Raw genomic sequence first — 16,508 nt, 5'->3', positions numbered from 1 at the left:
AGCCCAGTATCATCCTGTTTTAGTGATGGGAGTGCTTCCCTCCCTTTTTTCTTTTCACTGTGAACAATAAACAGCAGGTGTGAATGAGAGCAAGACAAAGGGGGAATTAACGGCAGAGGATAATACCTTTAATAAAGACTTTGCGCTAACCTTTTATTATCAGTCACTGTAGACAAATTAGATGTTCAGTAAACAAATAAACAAATGTTTAAGCAATAACTACAATTTACAGATCATACTGTGTAATGACCTATAACAGCTATAAAAATATAGCAGAAAACACTGCCAAATGTTCCCACAGACATCAGGTTCCAGTTAAATAATAACCGTTTACAGTTTTTTTTTTTTTTTTTTGGAACATACGGTTGATTCAGCATAACTAGGATAGCACCTTGACTACTGCTGACAAAAATGTTCCTGTCTGAGTGAGTTCAGTTGTTGGTTCTTAAGTAAACTGTTTTAGTGCATATGTGAATGAAAAATGTGAAATAAATACAATTCAGCTGTGGATATTGGAGTGACCAAACAACCTAGCGCAGCAGTTTCTCAAAAATGTATTTTCCATAATTTTCACAAAAAAGAAAATTGGCAAAGTAGAGTACAACATTAAAGAATTACTTAATTTCAGTATCTGGAGGGATTTACTTATCTGAAACTTTTAATAATACAAAATATATACTCAGCACTCACTATCACTCCCACTTATCCACATTAGGGTTTTTCAGATTCATCCCAGAGGTATAGGGTGCAAGGCTGAGGAAGCTGCATCCTGGTCGGGATGCCAGTCCACCTCAAAGTCTAATATAAACATATTTTATTACAAAATAAATGGAAATGTTGTAAGTGCTGCGCTATTTTCCGAAATGGCATCCAGATTCGTAATCTTTACATTGAGTGGGTCGTTAACTGGAAAAATGAAACTCGAACTTTTTAAAAATGAATACACAAATAAATATGTGAAATGATTTCGAACAACACATATTAAAGAAATGTATTTATTTATACGTTTTTATTTATATCATTTATCTGATGCTTTTCTATAAAGTAGCTTAAAATGTTAAGCTACCTATGATCACTTACCCATTTATACAGCTGTGTAATTTTACTGTAGCGATTTTAGGATAAGTACCTTGCTCAAGGGTACTACAGCCAGAGATGTATTTACACATAGCAAGACTACTACCCTGTCATAATGAATAAAAAAAAAAAAGTTATCGATACATTGGAATGAGCTGTCAGTCACATGACAGGACCCTCCTCCACACTTCAGTCCAGCCATGCGAGCACGAGCTCTGCTGTTTGAAATGGGCTTTGGAGGGAGTGTTTGAGGCACTAGCCATTGACTGTGAATGTGCTGGGCATGGTGGTGCAGCAGCCCTGGAACGGCGTGTTGAACGAAGGTATGGGCTGAGCGCCCACGCAGGTGGGCTCTGTGCTCGATTGCTGTCCCACTTCGCTGACCTTAAAGCTTTTAATCAGCTCAGTCGGGGAGCTTGTCAATCCTGTCAAAGGATGAAAAGCTCGGCTCCCTGGGGGAAGGGCGAGGCCACGGGGGGCAAGGAGGTGCGCCCAAGAGCCCTGTTTGTCCTGCTAAAGCCCCACAACAACCAAGGGAGCAGCGACACAGAGGCTTATGAGGTCTCTGCCCTGCCTTGGTGGAAGGTTTTTAATCACTCATTCGGAGACCCTCAGCTCTGGTTTCGCCCATCATCGGTGTAGGTCTGGGAATGCGTGTCAGTCCTGGCAGTCAAAAATGTCAAATATTCAAATGTACTTTGAGTGTTGATCAGAGAACCTGTTTCATGAAAAGGCAATTCGACGTTTGTCTTGTTTGCAGTTTTCCTGAAAATACAGGCTGACACAAGATTACTCAGCACCCACCTGCATAAGATAAGCTTTTTAAAAACAAACGGGTAACAAAAAGAAGACAGATAAATAAACAAATAATAAATTAATATCAAAGAAATATACAAGATAGATATGACAGTAGATTTTTCCTCTTTTTGGTTTTAGTGATAATTATGATATATGGTAATATATATATATATATATATATATATATATATATACACATATATAAAATATACCTGATTAGTGTCAGAAGTGTTGACCCTCGTGATACTTTGTTCAGTAATTAATAAGGTCTGATGTATAGTATATACTGACTTGTTTCTCCTATTAAAGTGCAGTTTTCAAAAAACCATCAGTCTGAACTTGGAAGTTTGCTCTGGAAATTTTTGAACTTGGTTCGCCGTCACCCTTAAGTGTTACGAAACTCTGCCTGTTCACAGACAGATCGAAACTAGGTTTTGACATCTGTAATGTACATTCCCCCCCCCCCCCCCCCCCCCCCCCCCCCCCCGTTTAAACCATGCCAGTAATCTGACAATAAAAGGCCGGGAAAAAACTGCCATATTACTTTGCTGACAGATGTGTTGCTGATGATTTCTTTATCACACAAGGTAAAAGGCTTCCGGATGCTTCCGGATGCCAAATAACCTAAAATCTGGACTTTGGTTTTTGCAGAAATTTTAATCCCTTTTGGCCATTTCTCCTTCTTTGATGTTCTTCGGGCGACACTTCCAGAGTATCAAACACAAGAAATACTGATGAGAAATGGAACCCAACAGTTTTACCAGTTACATTCAAAGCTGGTATGGAGCGACACACCCATTGTTAAACAGCTGGAGTTTTTATTAATAGATTTATGCTTTGTCCCGTGTTTGGTTTGTAAATCATGTGATAATTGCTGAGTGCTTTTTTATTCCTTTGGCAATGCCCAATATTCACTCTTTGTTCTTTTCTCCGTGGCTTTGTGGTCTCCTACGCACGTTTCTCATGATCCCGTGGGAAATAAGTTTTGCATATAGCTTATGTGTTATGGGTTTGTTAACATTTTGTAGACTTTAGTGGTATAATTTTCTTAAGAGGATATCCATGATAATAAAACACAATAATATCTGTGGTAATACATGCCATAATAATAAAAGTGACAATACATTTGTCATGGATTCCTGTATTTAAAGGTGTTCGGAGGTGTGTAAACCATGTCCTATATAAATATTCAAGTAGTTCCTGATTTAGGGGTGCGGTGGCGCAGTGGGTTGGACCGCAGTCCTGCTCTCCGGTGAGTGTGAGATTCGAGTCCCGCTTGGGGTGCCTTGAGACGGACTGGCGTCCCGTCCTGGGTGTGTCTCCTCCCCCTCCAGCCTTACGCCCCGTGTTGCCGGGTAGGCTCCGGTTCCCCGTGACCCCGTATGGGATGAGCGGTTCTGAAAATGTGTGTGTGTGTGTGTAGTCCCTGATTTATGATGGGGTTATGTTCCGCAAAACCCATCATAAGTCGAAAATACTGTAAGTCAAAAAGCATTTAATACCCCTAATACACACCTCTGCATGATAGACTGGGAGATGCGGATTGCTGCTGCTGCCCAGCATCACAAGAGAGTATCGCTCCGCATATCACTTGTCCAGGGGGGAAAAAAAAACAAAATTCAAAATTTGAAGTACGGGTTCCGCTGGATGTCTATCGCCAGCTCACTATCATAAAGTCGGAAAAAATCGTCGAACTAGTAAATATGAAGTCGAACCATCGGAACCTGTATCGTGCGTTTGTCTTTTTTTCCTAAAATTGTGAACGGCAATTTGCATACATGTGATTGGCTTGTATGTTGTTTGATAATGCGTTTGTTAGGGTTTAGTAGCTCTTTAATGTAATTGCTAAATTGCAATAATATAAGCAGCGGTCTTCAGTGTTTCCCCAGAACACATTTCTTCTTAACATGGTAGTAAACGGCGAGTAATGACTTCTATGTCTTTGTGAGATCTGTGGAAAAATTATTTGCAGTCATCATGAGTCTTTTTTTTTTTCTTTCTTTTTTCAGAATTTTGGTATAATCCTTTATGCAGTGATGGAAACCCTTAGCATGGTGGTCTTTTCATTCTTTCAAGGTGGAAGGGGAAACCCTAGTACAACAGTGAGAACATCACATGTGTGGCTTCTGTCTGGAGGCCAACAGAGACCATCAATTATCTCCCTCTGTGTGGTCTGTAATTTAATACTTACATGTTAATGGAACTGATTCAGAAAAATTGTTTTTTTTTTTTTTTTTTTTTTTTAATAAATCTGCAAGCAAAACAATACAGCCAGCAGCTGCATGCACATTTGTTGTGAAAGATATGGAAATTCCCCGTGTTACCTTGGAAGAGTTCACAGAGGTCCATGTTTAAAATATAAACACCCATTACCAGCTTATTACAATAAATAAGAATTAATAACTTCTTTATGATGATACAATATTGTGAAAAGCAGCTTTTGTTCAGAACTTGCACAGTTACTTGAAAATGTATACAATATTGTTATAGTAACAATAGTAATAATATATAGTTTTTAAAGCTGCTGTTACTTTGTCAGCAGTCAAATAAGTCCTATTTCTGTGCTGAGAAGATGCTCTTTTCCCTCCAGAGCTTTTCTACTCCAGATGCCATGCACATATTTTGGCGACTAATCTTTCGTTAGCCCAGATGCGAGGGGACAGGATTTGTCACGCATGGCCATTCCTCGCACCGCACGTTTTGTGACAGTTCTCTACGTTGGTACACTCACATTTGCGAATTGCGGCGCCGGTGCCCAGAGCAAAGCCGTGCCGCTGATATGCCACAGTCGCCGCACGGGGAAGCTGCTATTTCCCTGCATCACTGCCAGGAAGAGGACAGGAGATGATGTGCTCACACAGCTGGCCAGCATCCTGTACTCCAATCTCCTGAGTGCTATAATCTGCTCCATGTCCCGAGCTTCTCTGACCTGTCATTTCCTCTCCTGCTTCTGTACATGGCATGGCGAGCCTCCCGTTCAACAAAGTGCCCCCAGCCCAGCCCAGCCCAGCCACCCATCCACCCTTCAGCCCCAGAGACGGACTAACCCCTAAAAGCCTGGGTTGTGGCACAAGGCCTTGCTTTAATCCACCATTATGGACCGCATTCTAAATGCCTAAATGCTTCGTATTTTGTATAAATATCTGTTACAGTGGCCACAGAATTAATGGCAAAGGACACAATGAAATGCCAGCTGCTTCGTGTTGTTCCTTTGAATGTAACCGTTTGCATTTATTAATTTAGCAGACACTTTTCCAACACGGCGTACATCTCAGAAATAAATATTAGAAGTGTATCGCATCAATAGAAAGCGATTTGGATGTAGACGCGTGCTTCTTGAGTAGTCAATTTGTCACATTGAACCATACGAACCAGTAGACATCACACGAGTAGCTGCATAAAGCCCTGTCTATTATTAAACAAATCATTATTAAGGATGGCTGCTATCATGTCATATGGGAGCGAACAACTCTTGCACCTGAAGCCAGCTGTATAAAATACGTGAAGTAAACGTTTTTTTTCTGCTCTGCATGTACAATCGGTAATGCAGCCCCTAGAGTGTAAAGATTTTAAGGGAAACTGCTTATTTAAAGCATGCAATTCTCACTTCTATTGTTTCCATAATTATATCCCCTCTTTCTCTGCCACCTACACGTATAGTTTCTTTTTAAATGCTTTTTTTTTCCCCTCTGCATGATGGTGCTTTTAATTAAGCAGATCTTCCTGTAAAAACACGAGCGGCAAATGCTGCTCCAATCTCTGCCACTCAATAACGTTCACACAAATAGGGCAGTGCACTGTGCCCGTAACTGTGTCAACACTCCACAGCCCTGGGTTCCCTTTTCTTTCAACATGTATTTTTAATTTTTTCTAATTAAAACCTCAGGCGATTTTTAACGTGTCGGTGTTACCATGTTTGCCAAACTTTGCATTTGTTTCACGTGGGGGCGTTTCCTCTTTTAAAAACACCCTTGTCTTGTTCCTTTTGTTGGAAGTATTAGTAGCTGATGCGAATAAAGAGCAATATAAGCTATGAATTGGGTCATGATTCTGACCGCAGTATCAGCGTTCGCACTCAGTACAGTGTCCTAAACAGCTTGGAAAATTCATCTGGCTCCAGATCTCTGAACTGTGTAATTTGGGCCAGTAGATATCCTGCTTGTGCAAAAGTACCCTTTCCCCCTTCTAATCATTGACAGCACAGAAACCTGGTCGTTTTCCCACCTGTTTGTTTCATGTGACCAGATAGTATCTCTCGGTAGTTTCAGGGTGATGTCACACAGTCCCTTCTGCAAACAATGACCTCACTAAGTTGGCTGTGTAAATGGAACCGTGGTTCATTTGTTGAAAAGTTTGTCGGGCGCTATGCTGGAGCTCACTTCAGGTGGCTTCCTGCTTATTTTTTTGTGTGTGTAAGATTGTAATTGCTAAGAAAGCTGTGTTTCCTTTTATTCCAAGGTGATACGCACAGCGTACACCCAAACATCATACAGACACCCCTCGACTTACGCAAATAGACCTTCGTTCTTCAACTTGTAAGTCAAAAGTTACGCATGTCAGAATCCCCTTCCTCCTCCACCATTCAACATCATCACGTGCTCCTTTATACGTGTAGCATCCTTCACTTTCGTGTTTATAGTCGATATGACTAAAGCTGGTTCTCGTGCTGTAGATGATAATCTTTGTCTACATTCATATTTCCTTATTATTCTCAATTTCATCTGCAAATCGATTGCTGTGTGCTTGCGAGACGGTTCTCGTTTTCCTTCGAGTGCACGTTTACCACCAGGCATTGTGAATAATGAAATGGGTAAAAAATATGGGAAAAAAGCACTATACTAACGAGAGGAGATGCATTCATGGCTCAAAACACGCAGGAACTGGGAAGATGCAGCTCCCTGCCTTGTCTCACTACACCAACTTGCGCTTAACCTATTTCAGATGTTTTGTGTAAAATAAAACCGCTATCTATAAATAATGTGTATGCCGGGGATTTTTTTTTTTACATAAATCCGGATTTACGTAAGTCAAATTTACGTAAGTAGAGAGGTGTCTGTAGTTTCTTAAGATTTTAAAAGAATGTTGTTATTAATAAACATATACGTGATCCTTGATTCGTTTTGCGAAATTACCCCTTAAGGAAAGTTGTCGTCGTGTCAGTGTGAATGACAAAAGTGTCTTGTGAGAATTACAAAAAAAAAAAAAATGTGAATCAAAATGTGTTGTGTGAATTTTATCGGGTCTGAAAGTTACTGGCGAACCACGTGAAGAAGCCATTGACAAATAATTTGAAATACACTGTATTGCCTTAACAGAATGTCAGACTGATGTTTGCCTTTAATCTCGTCTCATAAGAATGAATGTAATCACATGATGGTACCTTGTTTCCTACTACGTATTACCAGAGGTGGGTGATGATGAGTTACATTTACTCCGTTACTTGTTCTTTTCCAGAGAAACTCTACTTTTCAGAGTAATTTCAGGCATTGATATGTTTTACTATAATTTGAGTGCAGAAATCTGATTTTACTCATACATTTTTATCATCCCCTCTCATTAATTTTTGAGTTTAATGTTTGAAATTTCTGTTCAAAAAACCTATTATCACTTCTACCACAAACACATCCCCACTGTCAGCTCTTTTCTGTGGATATCATTGGTCAGTCAGACTTTTTCTCTGAGTTGTGTCCTGCCTTGAGGGACAATCTGGTTCATTCACACTCATGAGAACCATGGGGAAAAAGTGCTCTTTTATGTCCTGCTAGGAGACATAATGTACTGAAAAGATACACACAGATATACAAAAATATACACAGACATGCAGAAAAGAGTTAAAACTGCATGTGAATGCTGTCAGAGTTAACTAGTGGGTCGAGCACACAAAAAGGCTAATTTCAGTCTGGATACTTGAATAGTTTATTGACTTGATGTCGTCTTTTGCCAAGCGACTGTATCGTGTAGGCACATGGAGCATTCGTGTTTATAGGTCCTCTGTTGGTGCTTACCAGGATTTTTAATGCTCTTACAGACACTTGTTGTTCCGGTTGTTGGTATTAAAATGACTACGAAGTATATGATCGCGGAGCCAGCTGGGTTTATCAACAAGTGGCCATGCTTAATCCGCCATTAATGCTGGAGCCCGCCTCTGTTTAAATGGGAAACTGGAGTGAGAAACACTTAACATTTGTGCGATGTTTGTACTCCACATTCCAATGTTACCTTTAATTTGAAGATTTTTCCATCTCCCAGGGGACAAATAAACAAAAAGAAGCATGAATAAATGAGCATGCCGTTTAGCAGAGAATGAGCTATAACTGATTTGAAAAGAGTACTTGGGGCTTAAGCCTTTGCTGGGGGAGGATTCAGGGGCCTGTCTGGAGATGGCTTGCTGAGCACTGTTTAATATGCATCTGCACCACTCAAGGTCGTTTCAGGCTTCTGCAGTCAAAATCTAATTCATAATGGGATGCTTACTGCTAAAACCCAACACGTCAGTATTAGGCAACACATGCTCTTCCTCCCGGTAACCTTAAGGTTGAGATATTTTGATTATGTTACAAGAGGCTTTGTGTCAGGTACAAAGCCTGATCACGGAAAATAACACCCTGTTGTCGAGCAGAAGGCCTGACACAACTAATGGCTCTTTTAGACTGAATCCGTAGATGTTGCACCAGATTGCAGATCTGAATTCTCTCTCCCATAGTTGTATAGTATTAAATGAGGGCTGGTGAGTCACTGGGTGGGTTACCGCATGTAATTATGGGGCTTGTTCAGACCACAGCTAAAGGGACTTGCTTCCTCTAGTCCAGATAAGCTGCCATCTCCTCTGCCGTCTTTAAAAGTACACACCCACTCATCTTGCCTCCAGGGCGTGACGCCAACCAAGGTTGGAACTTGGTGGCTGCTTTGTCTCCTGGGCCGGCTCCCTTCACCATTTGGTTAGTTGGTGCTCCCTGCTGTAGCTTCTTGGGCTTTGCCAAGGAAACCCCCACCCTTGGGAAAGTGGGAATGTGGGAAGATAGACTTGTGTGATCCCTCTTCCTCAGAGGAGACTGTACAATTAGACCAATTCCCCCTCCCATGCTGTGTGCTTTGAGCACAAAGAAGGAGCCATGGGGGGGGGCTCCCGGGTGCTGGTAATTTAGCATATTAAATTGGGGCTGCGAGGGGTCTGGGAGAAGATATTACATATGACCTCCTTTTATGTCGCAGTGTATTTGTCCTGTCACAGAACATAGTAAAATCTGAGTGGCAACAGCACTAATGTGAATAAATACACACCCATGCAAAATTCTGTCTATTGGATAATGTTAGCTACGGTGAATTAACTCAATTTCTTTTTGAGGTTTATCGGATTACGTTGTTCACACACACACACACACACACACACACACACACACACACACACTTGTTGTAGTCTTAGTGGACATGTCTGCTTCCCCAAGGCAGGAGAAATGAGGTGACCAGTCTCTGGCCTCTGATCCTGTCAGTCCATCTGTCCGTCAGCAATCTCTGCCGTGGCCTTAAGGACGTGTGTGTGCTGCTATCTACCCAAGATGCTGACATTGTCTCAGGCCTCTCCCAGAGATCAGCGTTGAATTTCTCCACCATGTCCTTTTACAGTAAGCTCAAAAAGAGATGCAAGAATCAGTGACGGAAAAAGAAATTGTACCAGGAAGGCATTTCTGAGAACTTTACTGCTTAGGGCAAAGTGCCATATTGCACTGTTTCTTATATAATAAATACACCCTGTTGTCTGTAATGACTTGCACGACTTGCGTTTTGTTACTTGATCTTAAGCATCTGTTGATATTTGTGACTGGGTTTTCATCTATTCATCCATCTATTTTTCATCTATTCTCATCTGACATCTACAGCTACAGTGGATATCAAAAGCCTACGCAACTTTATTGAAATTTCAGCTGTTGTTGTTGTAAAGTCTGAAATCAAGGGAAAAATGTCACCCCCCACCTTTGTGAGCATAGTCCTTTCATCGCACACATTTTAGCAGAAGAATCACAGCTTACAATATGATAACATAACCAAGGCATTAAACTTTTTTTTTTCCCCCTACAAATAATAATCCCTTTGGTCTTCTCTTGACTTGTTGGTTGTGGTGGAGCAGGTAATATTTATGCCTCACAGTACCTGAGCTTTGCAGTTGAGCATAAGTTCAAATTTCACTCAGTGTGTGTAGAGTTTGTTCTCCTTGTATTTGGGATCCAGAGACGCAACAAACCTTTTCTACACCATCATGGTTTCGTAGGTTTGATTTCATAACACTTACCACTGGTTACAAAGATGTTGTTAAAGGTCTGATTTTATTTCATTTTACATTAAAACATTTGAAGTTTAAGTGAGGGTGTATTGGCTTTTGATTCCCACTGTATTTTAGTGTTTTCTTAACTTCAGTGTCAGGGGACATCATTTTCTGTCAGACAGTGTCCTGATGGTTCCAACTTTTAAAAATCCCTCTATTTTTGCTCTACTGCTTTTACACTAGGGGGGGCCGTGGTGGCGCGGTGGCGCAGTGGGTTGGACCGGGTCCTGCTCTCTGGTGGGTCTGGGGTTCGAGTCCCGCTTGGGGTGCCCTGCGACGGACTGGCGTCCCTTCCTAGGTGTGTTCCCTCCCCCTCCGGCCCTATGCCCTGAGCTTCCGGCTAGGTTCCGGTTCCCTGCGACCCTGTATGGGACAAGTGATTCTGAGAATGTGCGTGTGTGCTTTTACACTGTCTCAGTGTAAATGGGTTGGTTGTGTTAAGCAGTCTAGAGGGCTGTAAAATGATTCCAGTTTTCAGTTGTGAAACACAGAAAGACAATAATCACTTCTGCACAGGGATATTATAGACATTTTGCCTTAGGAGAGTTGTTTGATATAACTGAGCACTAAAAATGCGAATCCACAGAACAGCACAGGCCCTTACATGCAATATGTGCCGTTAAAAGTTTGCTCTACTCAGCACAGTGTAGAAGCTTAAAATCAATTTTTTCTTCCTGGTTGCTTTCTCTTTAATAAGAGCATTTGTCAGCTACCTGCATGTATTCCTTGAGGCAACGTATGTAACCATATCAACCTTTTCCTTATTTTGGAACATGCTTTAGGGTTTTCGGGGCTTGTTTGTTTGGACCCAGTATATTTGATAATTGCTTACTGTCTCTGAAATTTGGCATTTCTAAACTCAGGTAAACAAGGATAGTGACAAGTAACAACTGCGTGATCCAAGGTTCCTCTACGTTTTCGAATCTTAGTGCCATTGAGTTGATCTTGATTCCTGGCAACCACATAAATACAGAGGTTCCAGAAACTTCTGTCCTCCACTCATATCCTTTGTGTTGAAAATGGTTGCGTCCATTGTGACTTTGAGTCCATCCATGCGCTTGTTGGTCCTTTTTTTTCTATCAACTTTAGCCAAGCGTTTGAGTTGTTTCAAGAGAATGCAACCTACGTATGATGTGTCCAAAGTACTAGAACCTCTGCCTTATTTTTGCTTCTAATGAAAGGTGGTTTGATTTTGTCCAACATCTATCTGTTAGGTTTCCAGTTTCACCACAGTTCATAGCAGGCTGTTTTTCCTGCCTAGTTTTTGTTGTGTACAGATTTCACATCCACAAAGTTACACAAAATCCTGCTGTTGAGCAGTTCTAAACTTGTGGATACATCAGCACATTTGCGGGCTTTTTCCATGTCCTACATAAAGTTTCTTTGCTTCCTACTTTTTCAAATTTGAATGAATAGAATACCATTTTGCAATTTACAATTGATACCTTGAATGAGTATCAGCTTATCACTTCAGTTATGTCCATTACTAATACATAATGTTCAGTTTTCCTGAAGTTGGACCCCCAAGTGCTGTTTTAAGTCTCTTCAGAAGCATTACTCTGTGAAGCAGTGCTGAAACAAAACACATTTCTTTATTTACATCATCTTTTTCCCATCATTTATGTTTATTCATTTATCTGATGCTCTTTTCTTACAATGTTGAGCTACCTACAATTATTTACCCATTTATACAGCAGGGTAATTTTACTGGAGCAATTTAGAGTAAGTACCTTGTTCAAGGGAACTACAGCAGTAGATGAGATTCAAAGTGGCAACATTTGGATCCAAAGCCAACTGCTTCAACCACTACGCTATCAGCTACCCCATCATTAATTAATTGTTAAAGTTCCACAGTTTGCTTCATGGTGCGCTGTGAGTATTTTTCTGTTTTTGAGCAGATGCATCTCTAAATCTAGGATGTGTCATTAGAATCGAGTAAATATGGTACATTTCTTCCATAGCTATGGTTAGAAGGGTGTGATGACCAATAGGTCTCTATATGGACTGTGATTGACAGAAGTGTTAACATAGATAGTTTTGGCTGTTTAATATTGACTGAAGGAGTCTTGCCTACCAAACCTATGAGTCTGGTTTTTATTTTCAACAGTCAGCAGAATTAGTAAAAAGATGCAGGTGCTTGTATTTATGAAGGTAGGACAGGAGACAAAATCATTTCAGTGTGGGTAGGACATTAGAATATTGAGTGCACATGAAGCATCCCTTATCCAAAGACTGAAATGAGAAGCAAGGTAAGAAAGTTTGTTTCTCAGTTTCTTGTGATGCTTCTGTGGGTTTTTACACACACTAATCTAATTGTGTAGAAGTCTTTGGAACTTCACACCGACACTGGGGATGTGTGAGTGTCAATTTGCTTAATAGCATGCGCTCTCTGGGCAATTGCATGCATTATTCCAGCTCACATATTAATGGAACTTTTGAAATCATCATTAAATGATTTTTAAGTTAATTATGGAAATTATATTTTCATTGACCTTTCCATGTTGTCATGAATTGCAACTCTCTAGGCACAGAGGTGTTGTGACAAAAGGTGCACTCTGGGACATAAGATAAAGATAATGTTGGTTGCTTAATTCCACCTTTCTCTTTATGAAATGGGTAGTGTGCTTAGTGTACATGTGGATGCATATTTTAAACACTTTCGTGAAATTCTCTTAATTTGAAGATTAAATCTCATGCTTTTCCCCTTGACTGCCAGATATAATTTAGGCATCTTGATTCAAGGTTTGTGAGTGTTTTCCCAAACCAGTGGGATCAGCAACCATGGTCCTTGTTAATGACCTTAGCTTCCACAGACCATAGATCTGCCTGATAGACATACTTGTTCTTTGTACAAGACAAATCCACACAAGATCCCTATCACTGTAGTGGAATGCCTAAGAGGCTGAGGATCCGCTGGTGTTTGAACACCCAGAGGTTTAATTTTCTTCCCCTCTTCACAGTGGACATTTTTGTTTTCCTCTCCTCAGCTGCCAGCTGGTTTATGCTAAAAGTTAACTATTATATAGTAACTTTTCCTGAAACTTTGTTGAGGACTGTGTCACTTTGGCGAGAAGAGCGTTCTATAAAAATAAATTGAAATGTTTGCCTCGTTACAGGTGGAAATGCCCAGATGGTGCAGATGGATCCCACCAAGTCAGGCTACGTGGGCTCCCAAGTGGAGCTCCGCTGCTTGTTTGTCAACAGCAACCCGCCGGTGAAGATCTCTCAGGTCACCTGGCAGAAGTTCCTCAACGGCACCAAGCAGAACGTGGCCATTGCCAACCCCACTATGGGAGTGTCCGTGCTGCCACCCTTCAAAGACCGGGTGACTTTCAAGCAGCCGGCCGTTCGGCACCGCACGCCCTCACTGGAGGACACAACCATCATTTTCTCGAACCTGCGGCTGTCCGATGAAGCCGCCTACATTTGCGAGTACACTACCTTCCCCGCTGGGAACCGCGAGAACATGGTGAACCTTACAGTCCTTGGTATGTCACCCACTCACTAACCCATTTTACCTGCAAAGGCTTTTCAGAGAACATGGTCTTCTGTTTTTACCCCACACCACCATCATTTCTGTAGTGCTGCTGACACTGAAGTACGCAGAAATCTGAAAATCCAGGTTTATCAAAAGTCAGAAAAAATACGAACCAGTGTTCATTTGAGATGTCCTTAAATGGTGTTTAGTAAGCATTTCAATCGTTGTATTAAAGCTCAACGTATTACATTTAGCAGTAATAAATGTAAAGATCATCACTCAATGACTTTTTTTTTGGCTCACCAGCTTCCTTTTGGACTGGAGGAATAATGTATTCAGAGAAAATTCTCTGGCACAGACCCATACAGTGCAAATAAATTGTTTTGGACCGAGTGAGAAGGAAATCAATAATTCCACTTCAATTTATTTTCTGTGCATGATTTTAGCAGATACTGCTAAGGCATAGTAATCCTGCTGTCTTGGACGAGGGGACGCCAGTGTGGTTTAACTTACTAAAGGGCAGCGTTTTGAAAAGGTTGCATGCTGCTTCTCATTAGTGGTTTAATTAGACATCAAGTGTTGGTGTGCTTCCATTAAGCCTACAAGGCAAAGCACTTGGCTTAAGTGGTCCCTTTTGCCAGCAGATCATGTCAACTCAAAGCACAGTCGGTGTCAGAAGGCCGTTCCTTCCCCTGAAGACTGGCCGTAATGAAGTTGTTCAGTCTGCCTGTGCCAGTCAGGCCAATAAAATGTCGTCGTTTTTTTTATTTGATTTTATTTTATTTTAGGGATCCGTCTCCATCAGATGGGTTAATATGCACAATTTAGACAATTTTATTATTTCCTTCTTGTTGTTATGTGTTTGTTTTGTTTGTTTTTAACTCTAAAGTAGGCTTAAATATGTAGATGAAAAACTAGTTTTTTTAAGTTTCTGGCAGCTCATGAAGGAATTCGACTGCATGATTTTCTGAGCCTCAAGATGCTTCTCATCAGTGAACAAGGTTATATATCTTTGGCCTGGATTCACTTGAGAAAAAAAGTGTCATTGTTAAATCAAACATAATTAAAGAACCTTTCTGCCAATGGCATGAATGCAGCTGATTGTGTTTATGTAGATTCATCATGTCTTGAAATAATGTTACATATTTGGAGTTGTGACCAAACAAGAGGTCCTATGAGAGGTCCTGCTGTTCCTTCTAATGGTACCTAACTTTAAAGTTTCCATGAAAGTAGCCAGTTGTATAAACTGATGTGTGGTACAAAAACAGCTTTTTGATTAATAATAATGTATTTTTATGTGTCTGTTTGGGCCTCTCTTTTACTACACCTAGCTCGTCCGGTAACCCGCATGAGTCTGTCCACTCCGACCATAGTGGCACGTCCATCCAGTCAGAAGATGACGGTGGCCACATGTCTCTCAGCCAACGGGAAGCCCCCTGGCATCATCTCCTGGGAAACTGCACTGAAAGGCGAAGCCCAGACTGAAGAGATCCGCAACCCCAATGGGACGGTCACCGTGCGCAGCGATTATGTGGTGGTGCCCAGTCGGGAGACGCACAAACAGAAGTTGACTTGCGTCGTCACATACTACGAAGAGAGGATCGCTGACAGCGTTTTTCTCAACGTCCAGTGTAAGAGTTCACCGCCTGTCTCACACCATAGTAGTGACATTCAGAGCTGCATATTCACAAAAAGGTTCAATGGTCTTTCCTGTCATTAAATTATGTTTAGTGTAATCCAAGATAATGAAATTACAAATCCGCTGATTTTGATCATTTTCTCCTTGTTGTTGCTCAAATGTGTCTGAATTAATCTTAACAAGCAAACTTGTTCAGAGACCTTGCAGTGTTTGTTTTTCGCAAATTAGCTGACACAGGCACCTTAACAAAGTACAGAACCCTGCAGTGGTGGTACAGTGTATTTTCTGTATATCCAGAAGTGACCATGCTGCAGCCACTTGCTAGTGGGTGGATCCATCCATCCATCCATCCATCCATCCATCTATCTATCTTTAAATAAGCTCTAGATTTTGGTTAGTTTTTTTCTGTTTTCAGTATATTTCTTTAATCTGCAGACTATTTTATGGCATCTATCTATCTATCTATCTATCTATCTATCTATTTACTGATTTATTTATTTTTTTTTAAATTTGTGCTGTCCAGATGAGCCAGAAGTTACAGTTGAGGGTTTTGATGGAAACTGGTATCTGAACCGACAAGATGTGAAGCTCGTCTGCAAGGCCGACGCCAACCCCCCAGTTGCCGTATACAAGTGGAAGATGTAAGTGTTCCCTTTTAGTGCATCTGGGACAAACTTCTCTGCTGAGTCAATGAGACTAAGATTTATATTTAATGATTGTAACTCTATCAGTACAAGATTATAAGCCCAGCAGGTGGTGTAGTGCTTAAAGCCAGTGCTTCAGGGGTTACAGGTTTGAATTAAACTTCCTGCTGTAATTTTCTTGAACAAGATATCTACTGTTAATGTTAACTGATAGAGGAAAAATTACCTTGCTGTATGAATGGCAAAATAATCACAAGTAGTTTACTCTAGGTTGCTTCGGAGAAAAGCGTCATCTGAATAACTTGAGTGCATGTTGAACGCAACGTATCAGAGTTATTTGGAACAGTGGTTTGCTCCAGTGCATATACAATGAGGTGATTTCACTTTCTTCATCATTCATGCTGCTATTTTTTCCTCAAACTGCAGAGGAGTACAGAAACTCTGAACTGTAAGTGCATGATGCAAGATTCTGCGGAAAGAGGGAAAAACAAAGGAAAACAGAGTAATCTTCGGTGTAATGTTGCTGCTGCATTGATGGGTGAATAGACATCC

The 16,508-nt window shown here is 40.9% G+C and overlaps 1 protein-coding gene across 1 annotated transcript in view; it reads left to right on the top strand.

The window, feature by feature from the left end:
• LOC108924822 (nectin-1-like) overlaps nucleotides 1-16,508 on the top strand; it is a 72,534-nt gene that overhangs the window by 41,202 nt on the left and 14,824 nt on the right. The window contains exons 2-4 of the mRNA XM_018736411.2: nucleotides 13,312-13,683; nucleotides 15,005-15,304; nucleotides 15,836-15,953. Of these exons, the coding sequence (XP_018591927.1) occupies nucleotides 13,312-13,683; nucleotides 15,005-15,304; nucleotides 15,836-15,953 (790 nt within the window). The remainder of the gene's footprint in view (nucleotides 1-13,311; nucleotides 13,684-15,004; nucleotides 15,305-15,835; nucleotides 15,954-16,508) is intronic.

The sequence above is a fragment of the Scleropages formosus genome, chromosome 3 (genome assembly GCF_900964775.1).
Source record: "Scleropages formosus chromosome 3, fSclFor1.1, whole genome shotgun sequence".
Lineage (NCBI taxonomy): Eukaryota > Metazoa > Chordata > Actinopteri > Osteoglossiformes > Osteoglossidae > Scleropages > Scleropages formosus.
This window is presented reverse-complemented; position numbering and strand designations above follow the sequence as displayed.